This window comes from Rhincodon typus, chromosome 13, assembly GCF_021869965.1.
Source record: "Rhincodon typus isolate 14 chromosome 13, sRhiTyp1.1, whole genome shotgun sequence".
In the NCBI taxonomy this organism is placed as follows: domain Eukaryota; kingdom Metazoa; phylum Chordata; class Chondrichthyes; order Orectolobiformes; family Rhincodontidae; genus Rhincodon; species Rhincodon typus.
Window position 1 is genome coordinate 4,449,392 of NC_063344.1, and position 16,319 is coordinate 4,465,710.

The 16,319-nt window shown below is 43.8% G+C and overlaps 1 protein-coding gene across 1 annotated transcript in view; it reads left to right on the forward strand.

The window, feature by feature from the left end:
• Positions 1-599: 599 nt before the first annotated feature.
• LOC109917976 (rhodopsin kinase grk7-a) overlaps positions 600-16,319 on the forward strand; it is a 24,115-nt gene continuing 8,395 nt past the window's right edge. Inside the window, exons 1-2 of the mRNA XM_020517872.2 lie at positions 600-1,199; positions 3,498-3,935. Of these exons, the coding sequence (XP_020373461.1) occupies positions 600-1,199; positions 3,498-3,935 (1,038 nt within the window). The remainder of the gene's footprint in view (positions 1,200-3,497; positions 3,936-16,319) is intronic.

A 16,319-nucleotide genomic window follows, 5' to 3' on the forward strand; every position in this document is an offset into this window, starting at 1 on the left:
AGGCTGCTGATGTTTCTATCAACCTTAATGGACAGCTCCCTTAGTAAATGATGATGACGGGATTTAGTTATGATAAAATAACCCTGTGATAAACCTTTTTTAAGCTATGTCTTAGTAACGTTTGAAAAAGCAACATGACACACATCTACGTTGCACTGTGCGTATGCTTCAAAATTTTACTCATAGGTTATTTGCATTTGTTGTTTTAAAATTTAAATTTAATTACAAATAATGAAAATTGTATTTCTGAACATAGTTCTTCAAAAATGCATGCTGCTGTTCAGAGTTATGGACAATAGTTTATAAGGTGAAGGGACAAGTTAGGAAAACTGCTGAACTCAACGGATATGTAACTGAGCACCTCTAAATATGTTGTCAATTACTTTTCATAAAGGCCACTGACTAAACGTGAAAAGTGAAAATCTACTTAGATGGAAACCGCTTAGGCATCATAATCTCCTGAAGCGAACACCTTAAGGTACTTACGGGAATCTGGGAGGTATATAACAGTACGCAAACCCATTGAATCACGGCGATACAAGGTGAAGACGGACTCTAGATACTTTCACACAGAGTGAGGACCTACAAAACAAAGCAACATGTGTGACATGGGAGCACTCGAAAACCTGATAGCAAACACGGTTTACCTGCAAGCCAGGAGCGTGGATGGGGATTTCAGGGAGATGAAAAAGAAGCGACAGAGTTTAGCTTTACCAAGCCATCAACAAAGTGCTTCAGTCAGACAAAATATTGATATTGCCTTTGAGAGCATATGTGAGAGACAGCCAATTGGCAAGAAGTTGTTTCATATGTTTACAGCAACCGTTCCAGACTACCAAGGCGCTGTGGATTTTGTAAATGAAGTTACTGACTTTTATCTGGCCGAAAATGGGGTGAAGGACAATCTGAGGCAGAACATTGTCACTAACTTTCTGAAACCTGATTCAAAGAACTACCTGTCCTTCCTCAGCCAGGGCCTGGCTGATAAGTGTAAAGATGCAACGGAAAAGGATTTTGAGGAACTCCTGCCGAGGGCTCAGACAGAAGCTAAAGTGTTCCTCACTGGGCAACCTTTCCAAGACTTCCAAAACAGTCCATTTTTTACTAAGTTCTTGCAGTGGAAAGCATTCGAACGACAGCCTATAACCGAGAAGTACTTCTATCAGTTCAGGGTGTTAGGCAAGGGTGGATTTGGAGAGGTAAGAAGACCCCTGTTTTGATGGGGAAGAATTTCCCATTCTCACTGGGAGGTAGGGAAACCAGCTCCACCCCCAGACCCTGAGACTGAGGCCAAAACACAGCCCCCCTCTCTCCCCACCCCCAGGACGTGGAGGCTGGGGTTTCCAAGGAAGAGTCAACTGGACTTGAAATGTTAACCCTTGTCTCTGCCTGCCTCTCTCCACAGGTGATTCCAGATCCCCTGTGTTTCTTCAGCACATTCTGTTCTTGTTTCAAATTTCCCAGCATCCTCAATATGTTGCTTTTCACTGAGCATTACATGGAGCTTCAGACTACCCCCAGCCCCCACACCCCCTGCATGGCTATCAGGCCACCACTGGCCGTTCAGTTTGGCCACAGACCCCTCCACAATGGAGACCCAGGGATACTTCTGGTCTTTTGCAATTTATTTTTGTTTTTAAATCTTCCTGTGATATGATCACTGTTGCAGCATGGTGGCTCAGTGGTTAGCACTGCTGCCTCACAGCACCAGGCACCCAGATTTGATCCCAGCTTCGGGCGACTGTGTGGAGTTCGCACATTCTTCCCATGTCTGTGAGGGTTTCCTCCGGGTGCTCCAGCTTCCTCCCACAGTCCAAAGATGTGCTTGTTAGGTAGAATGGCCATGCTAAATTGCCCATAGTGTGCAGGGTAGGTGGATTAGCCCTGGGAAATGCAAGGGTTTACAGGGATGGGATGGATCTGGGGGGGATGCTCTTTTTAGGGTCATTGTGAACTCGATGGACTGAATGGTCTTCTTCCACACAGTAGGGATTCTATGATTCTTTTCTAGTGGCCCCCTCCATTGCGAGGTCCTCACTCCTCCCTGGCAGCCCCAGGATGGGAGGATTGTTTGAACACTACACTGGTGAACCCCAGCTTCAGGACCCTGAGCTTCCCCGACAGAAATACTTGGGCACCTGACCCCAAATATGGCATCAAGATCCAGTGTCAGGGATCCCAGTTCCAGAACAAAAACCCTATTCTTATAGAAGTCTAGAGAAAAATTATAAATTTTAGAGCAACAAGCTTCAAAATAATTTTTTTCTTGTCGTTGCAGCATTGTTGCACTTAGAATTGTCAGTCAGAATGCTTGGAGCAGAGCTAGCTGAGGGGGAGACCTGATACAAAGTTCTGAGGAGCATCAATAGATAGGGAGAAACGTTTGCCCTCAGTAGAGGAGTCAATAACCTGAGGTGGGGTCACAGTTCTAAGGTTTAGAGGAGGTTTGGAGGGGATTTTAGGAAACAAATTTTCACCCAGAGAGGGCCGGTATCTGAAGTTGTTGCCTGAAAGGGTGGTAGAGGCAGGAACTTACAAGTTGAGGCTGTTGACTTGCACGCTGAGCTGGTTTGTTTTTGTTCAGACGTTTTGTCACCATGCCAGGTAACATCATCAGTGAGGCCTCCGATGAAGCGATGTTGTTCTACTCTGCTTGGAATTTATGCTGTCTGGTCTGTTATGGTAGCATAGACACGCACAGGAATTCCTGGAGGCATGGTTCTCCACCCATAATGCAATCAAAAAACATATAAAATTGGACCCCATATGCAAACCCATACAGATCAAAACCGGAAATGACGCTACTCACCATAACTGACCGGACAGTATAAATTCCAAGTGGAATAGAATAACATCACTTCATCGGAGCCTCACTGATGATGTCACCTACCATGGTGACGAAACATCTGAACAAAATCAAGCCAGCTCAGCGAGCAAATCAACAACCTCACCCACAACCCGAGCTACAAATCTTCGCTAAAACCTTAAACTTGCAAGATATATAAGAAGTATTTAGTTGAGTACTTGAAATGACATAGCATGCAATGCACTGGTAATATCCCTGTGTCTGAGCTTGGAGATGCAGGTTCAAGTCCCACTTGCTCCATTGCTGATTAGAAAATATCTACAAGGCTATAGATTGGACTCTTGCGTGGTAACTTCCAAACTGCTGAGCCAAATATTCCGGATTCAAGTTCCACCTTGTCACAAAATTTCTGAACAGGTTGAATAGAAAATATTTACAAGTCTATGAGCCAAGAGCTGGAAAACAGGATAGAATAGTTGATGAACAGTACCAACACAATTTGCCAAAAGGCCTCATCCTGTGCTGTAAAAATCCTATAACACTAAATTTTAAAAATATATAACAAGCAGTTATGTATTTCATTGGTTTAAATATTTGTCAATGTTTTTAGATTTGCAAAGGGATTGTCTAAAATCAGTGGATTAAGGCAGATTATTGTCTGAATTAAAAGCATCAAATTTTGCCTTGTTAGGTGTGTGCTATACAAGTGAAAACAACTGGTAAGATGTACGCCTGTAAACAGCTGGACAAGAAACGGCTAAAAAAGAAACATGGAGAGCAGATGACCCTCCTTGAAAAGGAAATCTTGGAAAAGGCAAACAGCCCATTTATTGTCAGTTTGGCCTATGCTTGTGAAAGCAAGAACTACCTGTGTTTGGTCATGACCTTGATGAATGGAGGAGATCTGAAATTTCATATTTACAACATCGGAGAAAGGGGAATCGAAATGAAGCGTACAATATTTTACGCAGCCCAGATTACTTGTGGAATCCTGCACCTTCACTCCATGAAGGTTGTGTACCGTGACATGAAACCAGAGAATGTGCTGCTGGATGACAACGGCAACTGTAGGATCTCAGATTTGGGGCTTGCAATCAAAGTGAAAGACGGCAAATCCATTAACCAAATGGTGAGTACAAACAAGCACAGTAGACACTCAGGCCTGTTGGAAATTATTGTACTATGGCTTCAAGAGATGTATTTTGTCCCTTTTTTTATGAAGAAATGTTGAGACAGAGGTGACCAGCAGTCTGCTCCAAAGGCAATAAAGTAAACAGCTTGTGGGCCTTGGGTTTTTTAAAAGTTGGAAAGATAGCAGCACCCTGAATGGGTGTGGTCAGGCTCCCACAGAACCAGGATTTTTAGTTTTAGCTTTCAGCACTTGCTGGAGTCTTGAATCTGGATATGGAAGTTCTTTTTCCTCTCTCTGTTACACCTAAAAGCTGGGGTTCCCTTCCTGCTGCTAGATTTGCATGTGAGACAATCTGTTTTACTCAATTTGCCTCAGTCAAGGCTGTGTTTATGGGATGTTATTATATTGGAACAGTTAATTAATAGTATTTTTTTTGTTATGTATTTCAATAGTTACAATTAACCCAATTATTTATTTTCTGTTTATTTTGTCTGTATTTTAACTGTAGTGTAAAAATAAAGTATGTTTTGCTTAAACTTGATAGTTTCACCAATCAAATTGCATCTGGAGCGCAACACCTTTCATTTGCCTTTAAAATAAGAAAATGTGAGGGTCTAGACTATCTTCTGAATATATTTTGAGGGGGTTTGGTCTGGTCTATAACATTAGTGTTCTAGAAACTAGTAAGTCTTATAACGACATCGGGTAAAATACAATGACAAACATGCCAATGAAAGCCATTCTATTACTGTTGCATCAGCAGATAAGAGAAATTCTTTAATTATAACGTTGGAATTAGTTATCGCCCCTGTGTCGTTCTGCTGTAAAATTCACACTCTGCAAATTTTCACAGTAGGAGGTAATTTGGATTGTAGCTTTCACTGACCAAATATTTCCAGTGCAATGCAGAAATCAGTGAGTTGCTGTGTGGTTTTATTCAGCTGAGGAGTGATTTAGTGGAAGTGGTCAGGAAACAGTGACTTGAAGGTAAGTCAGCATAAGAGCAGTGAGAAGAGATACAGGGGGTTTGGAGTGAACACATTCCCACAAAGAGAAAGCTGGAGTATCCCTGCATGTCAAGGTGCTTACAGGATAAGACACAGCATAAAAAACAAAGCTTATATTTAGCACCCAGAATTCTACTGCAGAAAGCCAAGAGGAATATAGAAAATGGAGGGATATCAAGATGGAAAGTAAGGAAGCAAAGTGGGGTTGGGGAGGGGAATGGCGGAGGGGGTGGTGTGGTTCTTAAAAGAACATTGACAAGCAAATTAAAATGAACCCAAAGATGTTTTATCAATACATTAAGAATAAGAGGATAACTCAGGGAAGGGTGGGGCCCGTGAAAGATCAGCAAGGTACCACGAATCCGGATGTGGCAGGTTTGAGTTATAAAGAAAGGCTGGGATTTTTTTTTACTGGAGCGTAGGAGATTGAGCGGTGACCTTATAGAAGTTTATAAAATCATGAGGGGCATAGGTAGAGCTAATGGTAGGCATCTTTTCTCTGGGATGGGGGATTTCAAGACTAGGGGGCACATTTTTAAGGCAGAGGAGAGAGATTTAAAAAAGCTATGGGTGGCAATCTTTTTACACAGAAGGGGTTCACGTGTAGAATGAACATCCAAAGGAAATGGTGGATGCAGGTACAATTACAACACTCAAAAGACCTTTGGATAGGTATATGAATAGGAAAGGTTTGAAGGGATATGGGCCAGGAGTAGGCAGGTGGAACTAGTTCAGTTTGGAATTATGTTCAGCATGGATTGGTTAGACAGAAGGGTCTGTTTCTGTGCTGTATGACTCAATGACTCTATATGTAGAGGTGGAGGATGTTGGTATGTTGGAGGCTATGCTGCAACTGTACAAATCACTAGTTAGACCACAACTGGGTGCATTTCTCGTCCCTTCACTATTGAAATAATGTAATTCTACTCAAGGTGATGCAGAGGAATGTGGCCAGGAGGGGAGGATGCAGCGCTGAGGGGAGATCTGATAGGATGGGGGTGTTTTCCTTGGAATGGAAGAGACCAACGGAAGGTTTCATTTGAGATTTTTGTTCGGAGCATGTAATAGACCTCAGCAGAGAGGTCAGTGACTAAGGAACATAGATTGAAGTGATTAACAGAAAGTTAGAGGGGAGAATGAGGAGAAAGGTTTTACATTCAGAAGGTGGTAGGGATCTGGACCTCACTGCCTAAAGGGTTGTAGACAAAGAAACCCTTAACTGGATATGCACCTCAACTGCTCTAACCTGCTGGCACCAGACTAAATGCTCAAAAGTTGGATTAAGCGAAGTGTCTTGTTTGCTTGCCTCAGACAGGATGGACAAAGTGGCCTCTTTCTGTTCTGTAAACAACCTATGATTTATCCTGCTCTTTCACTAATTGTGCCATACTGGCCTATGCTGATAGATTCTGTATTAAAACAGAGGAAAGGCTGGTGCTGTGGTGCTTATCCACAGGATACTCACCAAACACACAAATATCTTATTTATTCAAATTAATCTTTAATAGATTTTCAAGTCTTAATGACTATGAAACTACCTCTCTTGCACTAAAATTGTAATGTACAAATGTGGAGTGAAATCCTTTGTATTTTAATTATTGTTGGAATTTTTATAAACTAGAACAAAGCGTACATTTTAACCTGACATTTCTGTCTCTTTTAATCTTAATATTTTGCTCTTTTAATTTTTTGTGCAGAGTTTCCCTGGTACCACAGAGATGGAGCTGGTGCCAGGAAACCTGATTGGTTGATGAAACAAGCTGTTACCTGTTTACACAAGCCCCAGATCTTTGCAGCTGATTCCACACTAAACTCATTTTTATTCATCAATGGGATTTATTACCCCTCCTTAATCACCCTTAACAAGACGTTGATGAACTGGCTTCTTGAACCACTGCAATTCATGTGGTCTAGTATACCATCAGCATTGTTACAGAGGGGCATCCAGGATTTTGACCCAGTGACAGTGAAGGAAGAGTGACGTAGATGGCTTGTGACTTGGTGAGGTTGGTGTTTCCATGTGCCATTGAACCTTCTCCATGTAAGAGGTTGTGGGTTTGGAAGGTGGCACCAAAGAAACTCTTGGTGTGTCACTGCGGTGCCCCTTGGATATGGTACACTCTGCTGTTCCTGTGCATCATTGGATGGAATAACAGTTAAAGATGATGGAAAGAACATAGAACATAGAACAGTACAGCACAGTACAGGCCCTTCGGCCCACAATGTTGCGCTGACCTATTATCCTACTAAGATCAAACTACCGTGCATAACCTACATTTTACTATCCTCCATGTGCCTATTCCAAGAGTCGCTTAAAAGTCTCTAAAGTATCTGACTCCACTTCCACTGCCGGCAGCGCATTCCACACACCCACCACTCTCTGTGTGAAGAACCTACCTCTGACATTTCCCCTATACCTTCCTCCAATCACCTTAAAATTATGTCCCCTCGTAATAGTCATTTCCGCCCTGGGAAAAAGTCTCTGACTATCCACTCTATCTATGCCCCTCATCATCTTGTAAACCCCTATCAAGTCACCTCTCATCCTTCTTCACTCCAATGAAAAAAGCCCTAGCTCCCTCAACCTTTCTTCATAAGACCTGCCCTCGAGTCCATGCAGCATCCTGGTAAATCTCCTCTGCACCCTCTCTAAAGCTTCCACATCCTTCCTATAATGAGGCGACCAGAACTGAACACAATATTCCAAGTGTGGTCTAACCAGAGTGTTATAGAGCTGCAGCATAACCTTGCAACTCTTAAACTCAATTCCCCTGCCAGAAAGAGAGCCAGTGAGATGTTCTACTGGGTGATGCTGAGCTTCTTGAATACTGTTGGATCAAAACTGCTCCGGGCAAGTGGAGAGTGTTCCATCACTTTGTTAATGTGGTTGAATGAATTAAGTTTTCTTATCATGATAATGCCCCCAAACCATGGTGATGGTTGGGTATTCACCATTGGCAACACCATGGAATGTCAAAATTATGAAGGGAATAGATAAGATAGAAGCAGAGAGGTTGTTTCTATTGGTGCATGAAACTAGAACTAGGGTCATAACCTCAAAATAAGGGGGAGCAGATTTAGAACCGAACAGAGGAGGAACTTCTTCACCCAAAGGGATGTAAATCTCTGGAATTCCACACCTTTTGAATCAGTTGAGGCTACCTCATTAAATGTTTTTAAGGCAAAGAGATTTTTGAACTGTAAAAGGAGTAAGGGTTATGGTGAGCGGGCAAGTAAGTGGAGCTGAGTCCACGAAAAGGATCAGCCACGATCTTATTGAATGGCGGAGCAGGCTCGTTGGGCCAGATGGCCCACTCCTGCTCCTATTTCTTATGTTTTTATGAAACAGTTAGATTTTCCTCATGAGGAAGGTCACTGCCTGCTATACATGGCACAAATATTACTTGCCACAAATCGATTCAAGCCCAAATGTTGTTCAGATCCTGCTGCATGAGGTCAAATAAACTTGAAAACAGTGATAATCATCAGCAAATATCCAAGCGTCTGAGCTTAATGCTGGAAGGAACATCATTGATGAAGATGCTAGTTGGGCCCAGGACACTAATCTGAGGAGCTCATGCAGCTATGTCCTGGGGCTGAGGAGACAGACCTCCAACAACTACCACCAGCATCTTCCTTTGTGCAAACTAACCACCCAGAGGAGGATATCCCCCCAGTTTCCTCTGGTTTCAATTTTGCCCCGGCTCCTTAATGCCACACTCTGTCAGATACTGTTTTGATGCCAACAGCATTCACTCTCACCTCTTCTGGCCAAGTTAGGACCAAAGCTGTACTGTTGAATAGAGCTGAGTAGCCCTGGCAGAGACTAAACTGAGTGTCATTGAGCAGGCGTTGCTGAGTAGGTGCCTCTTGGTAACACACTAAGTGACACTTTTCTGATAACTGATGGGTCAGTAGTTGGATGGATTGGATTTGTCTTGCTCTTTTCCAAATTTTCAGTTGAATGCTAGTAGTACTGGAACAACTTCTCCAGGGTGTATCTAGTTCTGGGGAATAAATGCACAGTATTCTTTCTGGGGTGTTGTCAGGGGCTATAACCTTTGCAGGATCCAATGTTTTCAACCATGCCCAGCGATCACATGGAGTAAGTTGAACTCAGTGAAAGCTGTGGATGCGTGGACCCACACACCCCGCCCCCCTCCCAAAAGAGGAGGCTGAGGTGGATTATCAACTCCACATTTACTGGCTAAAGATACTAAGTAAAGTCACCATAGTCCCACTGTCTCATTAGAGAATGACAACTGGGGGTGAGTTTAACCTGAGGGTCACTATGCCTCTGGTGAGGAGCAAGATCAAGAAAGTGGGATTCTCATGGTGACCTCAGCCACAGAGGGAATTGCACCCACCCTGTTTGGCAGCATTCTGTATCGCAAACCAGTCGTCCAGGCATCTGAGCTAACTGACCCCTAGGCTAGCGGCGGTGCCAAATGCAAATTGTCTTTTACATTGAGTTGTGGCTTCACCGGGTTGGCACCTCATTTTTAGTTACATTTGGTGCTTCTGAATTCCTCTCGATACCCCTTCACTGAATCCCCTGGTTTGATGGTAATTGTAGATTGAGGGATGTGCCAGGTCACCGAGTTTGGGATTGAGTATTGTTTTACTGAAGCTGTTGGCCCACACGCAACACTTCATGGACGCTGCTAGAGCTGTTTGGAGTCTATCCTTTTCAACATGGTGATGGTGCGACTCATCATGATGCATGTTATAGCCAGCATGAAGATGGGACTTTGTCTCCACTAGGACCGTAACGTGGTCACTCTGACCAATATTGTCTTCAGCAGGTATGTCTGCAGCTGGCAAATGAAGTGCAGAGTCAAGCAAGTTCCTCTCTTTTCATTGGTTCTCAGGCCCCCAGCCTGGCAGATATGACTTTCAGAACTTGGCCAGCTTGGTCAATGGTGGTGCCACTGAGCCAGTCTTTGTGATGTCCAAAGTTCACCAGCCAGAATCCAATCTGTGCCCTCGTTACCCTACCATCTTCCAAATGCTGTTCATCGTAAGGGAGTAATGATTCATCAGCTAAGGGTGGCTGGTACTTTGTAACTAAGCGACTTCCTTGCCCATGTTCAATATGATGCCACCCTATGGAGTTGGTATCAATAATGAGGACCCACTGAACATTCCCTGCTAAGAATACATAATCTACCTCTACCGTAGGAACCAGGACATTCATAGAATCATAGAATCCCTACAGTGTGGAAACAGGCCCTTTGGTACAACAAGTCCACACTGACTCTTGGAGCATCCCACCCAGACCCATCCCCCTATAACCCACCTAATCTACACATCCCTGAACACTATGGGCAATTTAGCATGGCCAATCCACCTAACCTGCATATCTTTGGACTGTGGGAGGAAACCGGAGCACCCAGAGGAAACCCACGCAGACAGTTGCCCGAGGGTGGAATCGAACTCGGTCCCTGGCGCTGTGAGGCAGCAGTGCCATACCGAGAATGGTGATGGAGGACGCTGGGACATCAACTGTACAATATTTGATTTGGTTTCATTTGATTTATTGTTGTCACAAATACCTACATACAGTGAAAAGTTTTGTTTTGTGAGCGATACAGGCATATCATAGCAAACAAGGACATATAGATCACAGGGTGTTTAGACAGAGCGAGGCATACAGGGTTACAACTGCACAGGAGATGCACAAAAGGAAGATCAACATTGGATTTGAAATTAGAGAGGTCCATTCATCCGTCTAATAACAGCAGGGAAGAAGCTGTTCTTGAACCTGTTGGTGCATGTATCAAGCTTCTGTATCTTCTGCCTGACATAAGAGGTTGGAAGAGAGCATTACCGGGATGGGAGGGGTCTTTGATGATATTGGCAGCCTTTCTGCAGCAACGAGAAGTGTAAATGGAGTCCATGGATGGAAGGTTGGCTTCCATGATGGTCTGGGCTGTGCACACCACCTTCAGTAGTTTCTTACAGTCCTGGGCAGAGCAGTTGCTGTACCAAGCCATGATGCACCCAGATGAGATGCTTTTTATGCTTCATCTGTAAAAGTTGGTGAGGAATCTTATGGACATGCCGAATATGCTAAGCCTCCTGAGGAAGAAGAGGTGTTGTTGTGCCTTCTTGACTGTTGCATCTACATGGAAGATCCAGGACAGTATGTTGGTGATCGTCACTCCGAGGAACTTGATGCTGTCGACCCTCTCCACCTCAGCTCCGTTAATTTAGATGGGGGTGTAACCTCCTCCTTTCTTCCTGAAGTCAATGCTCAGTTCTTTAGTTTTGCTGACATTGAAGGAGAGACTGTTATCAATGCACCACGACACCAAGCACTCTATCTCCTTCCTGTATTCTGACTCGTCATTGTTTGATATGCAGCTTACTACGATGGTGTCATCAGCAAACTTGTGGCATTCGTACGGAATTTGGCTGCGCAGTTGTGGGTGTACAGGGAGTACAGTAAGGGGCTGAGAGCGCATCCTTGCGGGGCGCCAGTGTTGAGGATTATCATGGAGGAGATGCTGTTGTCTATCTTCACTGATTGCAGTCTGGGGGTCAAGAAGCTCGGGGTCCAGTTGCAGAGGGCAGAGGCAAGACCTAGGTTTTGGAGTTTTGAGATTGGACTATAGTGATTCGCTGGTTATGATAATGTCAAGACCGTTGCTTGACTAGCTGGAGAAAAAAACACTGTCTTGGCTTTGGCACAAATGAGGATGTTATCCAGCATGGTAACGAAACATCTTCAAAACAACAAACCAGCTCGGTGAGCCAACCAACCTCAACACCCACAACCTGAGCTACAGATCTACTCCAAAACCTTACAAATGTTCTTTGGTCCAGAGGACTTTGCAGGGTCACTGGACAGTTTGTACTTCAGTCATGTCTGGTGCCTGAACGGTCTATCTGGTTTTATCCTTCAACTTTACCATCGTAGTTTGGTAATGGCTTACTGTGGAAATTAAAAACCGAAAGAACTGCGGATGCTGTGAATCAGGAACAAAAACAAAGTTGCTGGAAAAGCCCAGCAGGTCTAGCAGCATCTCTGAAGGAGAAAACAGAGTTAACGTTTCGGGTCTGGTGACCCTTCCTCAGAACTGATGGTGGCTGGGAAAACGTCAGTTTATATGCAGAAAATAGGGAGTTGGGTGGGGAGGGAGTAAACGATAGGATAGAGCCCAAAGAGAGAGAAAGACAGTTGGACAGACAAAGGAGTTGCTAATGATCAGGCTGGGAGGGTGAATAGTTGTTAATGGGGACTGTTAGTGACTAACAACAGGGGGTGTGTAGTGGCAGGCTATGTGGTAACAAGGCTTGGTGTGTGGGGTAGGGGGCTGGGACATGGGAGAGTTTAGGCCCTAAAATTATTGAACTCAATATTGAGTCCGGAGGGCTGCAGGATCCCCAAGCGGAAAATGAGGTGTTGTTCCTCCAGCTTGCGCTGGGCTTTGCTAGAACATTGCAGCAAGCCAGAGACAGAGATGTTGGCCAGGGAGCAGGGTGGTGCGTTAACGTGGCAGGCAACAGGTAGTTCAGGGTCTTTTTTGTGAGCAGAACGTAGATGTTCTGCAAAGCGGTCACCCAGTCTATGCTTCAATTCCCCAATGTAGAGGAGACCACATTGTGAGCAGCGAATGCAGTAGACTAGATTCTGGGAAGTGCAGGTGAAGTGTTGCTTCACCTGAAAGGTATGTTTGGGCCCTTGGATACTGGGGAGGGAGGAGGTAAATGGGCAGGTGTTGCACCTTCGCCGGTTACAGGGGAAGGTGCCATAGGGCTGTGGGGAGGTGTTGGGGGTGAAGGAAGTGTAGACCAGGGTGTCCTGGAGGGAACGGTCGCTGCGGAAGGCGGACAAGGGAAGGGAGGGGAATATGTGTCTGGTGGTGGCATCTCGCTGGAGATGGCGGAAGTGGCATCTGATGATCTTCTGGATGTGGATGCTGGTGGGATGGTAGATGAGGATAAGGGGAACCCTATCGCTGTTGCGGGAGGGAAGAGAAGGGGTGAGGGGAGAAGTGCGGGAGATGGGTCGGACCTGGTTGAGGGCCCTGTCGACAACAGAGCTGGGGAATCCTCGGTTGAGGAAGAAGGTGGACATTTCGGAGGCTCCTTTGTTGAAGTTGGCCTCATCTGAACTACCTGTTGCCTGCCACTTTAACGCACCACCCTACTCCCTGGCCAACATCTCTGTCTCTGGCTTGCTGCAGTGTTCCAGCAAAACTCAACGCAAACTGGAGGAACAACACCTCATTTTCCGCTTGGGCACCCTGCAGCCCTCCAGACTCAATATTGAGTTCAAGAATTTTAGGGCCTAAACTCTCCCATGTCCCAGCCCCCCACCCCACACACCAGGCCTTGTTACCACATAGCCTGCCATTACACGCCCTCTGTTGTTAGTCACTAACAGTCCCCATTAACAACTATTCACCCTCCCAGCCTGATCGTTAGCAACTCCTTTGTCTGTCCAACTGTCTTTCTCTCTCTTTGGGCTCTATCCTATCATTTACTCTCTACCCCACTAACCTCCCTATTTTCTGCATATAAACTGACGTTTCCCAGCCACCATCAGTTCTAAGGAAGGGTCACCGGACCCGAAACGTTAACTCTGTTTTCTCCTTCAGAGATGCTGCCAGACCTGCTGGGCTTTTCCAGCAACTTTGTTACTGTGGAAATTGCTTGCTTAGGGCATTTCAGAGTCAACTGCATTGCTGTGGGCCTGGAGTCACATGTAGGTCAGAGTAGGTGATGACAACAGATTTCTTTCTCTCAAGAACATTAGCGAAACTGACTGAAAATTTCTTCATAACAATCCAATAGTTTCATGGTCATTGTTAGTGGGATTCTAGATATTTAGTAAATTGACTTAAATTGCACCAGCTGTCATTGCGACCATAGCAGTTGAGTTTTCTGGATATTGCTAACCCATTATATACCATCATTCCCAGCCTGAAGAAATGATTTTCTAAATACAACATGCTGCTGCACAAGAGAAATCTAGAATTCTGCTGGTAACTATAAACATATTAAATACAAAGTCGCGCACCTTTATCATTGACCACAAATTTTGAATTAAAAACGATGTTAATTCAAATTTAGCAATGTCAATTCATTTCCTCTCACCTCCCTATTAATATGATAATAAATAATATTTGTCTTAAAAAGTATCAACAATTTCATGGTTTGAAATGGCTCGAATCCTACCATGACAGCTACTGGAATTTGAATTCAATAAAAATCTGGAATTAAGAGTCTAATGATGATCATGAAACTGTTGTTAATTGTCAGAAAAAGCCATCTGGTTCACTCATGTCCTTAACCTGGTCTGGCCTACATGTGACTCCAGACCTACAGCAATGTGGTTGACTCTTAACTGCCCTCTGGGCAATTAGGGATGGGCAATAAATGCTGCCTAGCCAGCGATGCCCTCATCCTGTGAATGAATTTTAAAAACTCAGTTAATAACTAATAAATCTCAACTCCACTAAATCTATTTTTAGAATAACTGTTGTTATGACTAGGTGCAGGATGGGTTCCCCAATTTATGACAATTCCAGACAGGAAGCCCCACATTGTTAAGTTTCAAGTAAGGAGGGAGGAACTCACTCCCCTCTGTTATTCACCCATTCCCTTAGAAAGGATCCTTTCCTTGTAGATAGCTTTCCACCAGACCCAAATGAATTTATGTTTTTACAGGAGCCAATTTAACTAGACTTTCTAAAATTTACAATAACTGTGTGTTTATTAATTACTAAACACAAGAACACATAATAATAAAACACATGCACATAGATAGTAGAAATAAGAGATGTACCTAAAAAGATAAGAAAAAAGACAGAAATTGATTCGTCTCTGAACTGTTAGTGAAGATCAGAAAAGATGATGTTGCAACTGTTTTTGGATGGCAGTAGTGTGGATATCATAGCATCCCCACAGTGCAGAAGCAGGTCATTTGGCCCATTGAGTCCATACCAACCCTCCAAAGAGCATCCCACCCTCATACCTTATCCCTATAACCCCATATTTCCCATGGCTAAACCCCCTAACCTGCACATCCCTGGACACTATGGGCAATTTAGCATGGCCAATCCACCCTAACCTGCACATTTTTGGGTTATGGGAGGAAACTGGAGCACCTGGAGGAATCCCACACAGACACAGGGAGAATGTGCAAACTCCACACAGTCAGTCACCCAAGAATGGAATCAAACTTGGGTCCCTGGCACTGTGAGGCAGCAGTGCTAACCACTGAACCACCATGCATATTGAGATTTAGCAGTGCCCTTATTGAGATTTTAGCTTTACCGATTGGCAGAAATTCTGTTCTGATTCCTTTCAATGTGAACTGAATTCCAGCACTTCAAGTGAGAGAATTTTGTCTTTGTTTTATCTGCAATGCAGGGGTATTTAAAAAAGGCGTTCTAAAGGAGAGTCATACTGGACACGAAATGTTAACTCTGTTCCTCTCTCCACAGCCCTGCTGAGTTTCTCCAGCATTCTGTGTTTCTTTCACATTTCCAGCATTTGCAGTATTTTGCTTCAGTGTTTAAAATGGCTGTTGCCGAAAAACTGTGGCCCCCACAGCACTCAACTCCACATACTAGAATGCCTAGCCAATAACAACACTGATTACTATTGCAATTAGTTGTTAACCACTTTTTTTTGGTATCTTCCTGGAGGGTAACGCGGACATGCCTGCAAGAAATACCTTCCTGCCGAGAGAGGGAATAGTCAACTCTTCCTGTTATCTTTTCTTTTTAAATCTCTGCCTGTTTGGAGGTTCCCTGACCCATTCCAGGGGTAATATTCCAAGGGCTTCACACAGGATTTTGCTGAACAATCATTGCGTTTACATTTGCAGGTTTCTTCTCCACTGTAGCAATCCTCTTTTTATTTGAAAAGGATAAAAATTTTGGAATTAAAAGTTAAGAAAAAGTTTATAAAAACATTGCGGTTCTGATCGATCATTGTAATGTTGTCAAGAATGTTATAAGTATTGTCATTTGTATTTAATAAATAAATCCAAAAGTTAAAGTTACACATGGTCATGCTTAATTCAGTGCCATTCTTTATACTTTAACTTCAGGATGGAAAATTACTGAAATTAGTTTATCTAACTTTTGTAAACAGCATTGATTTAATTCAATTTACCTCAGAAAATTCTCTTAATTCCATTTAAGCTTCTACATTTGTGCATACATAAGCATCTATGGTTTCAACCACAAAACTGCAAACTTAAGATAATTAAAACATCCCTCATTAATAGCTCAGAGATAGTAGGAACTGCAGATGCTGGAGAATCTGAGATAACAAGGTGCAGAGCTGAATGAACACAGCAGGCCAAGCAGCATCATAGGAGCAGGAAGGCTGACGTTTCGGGCCTAGACCCTTC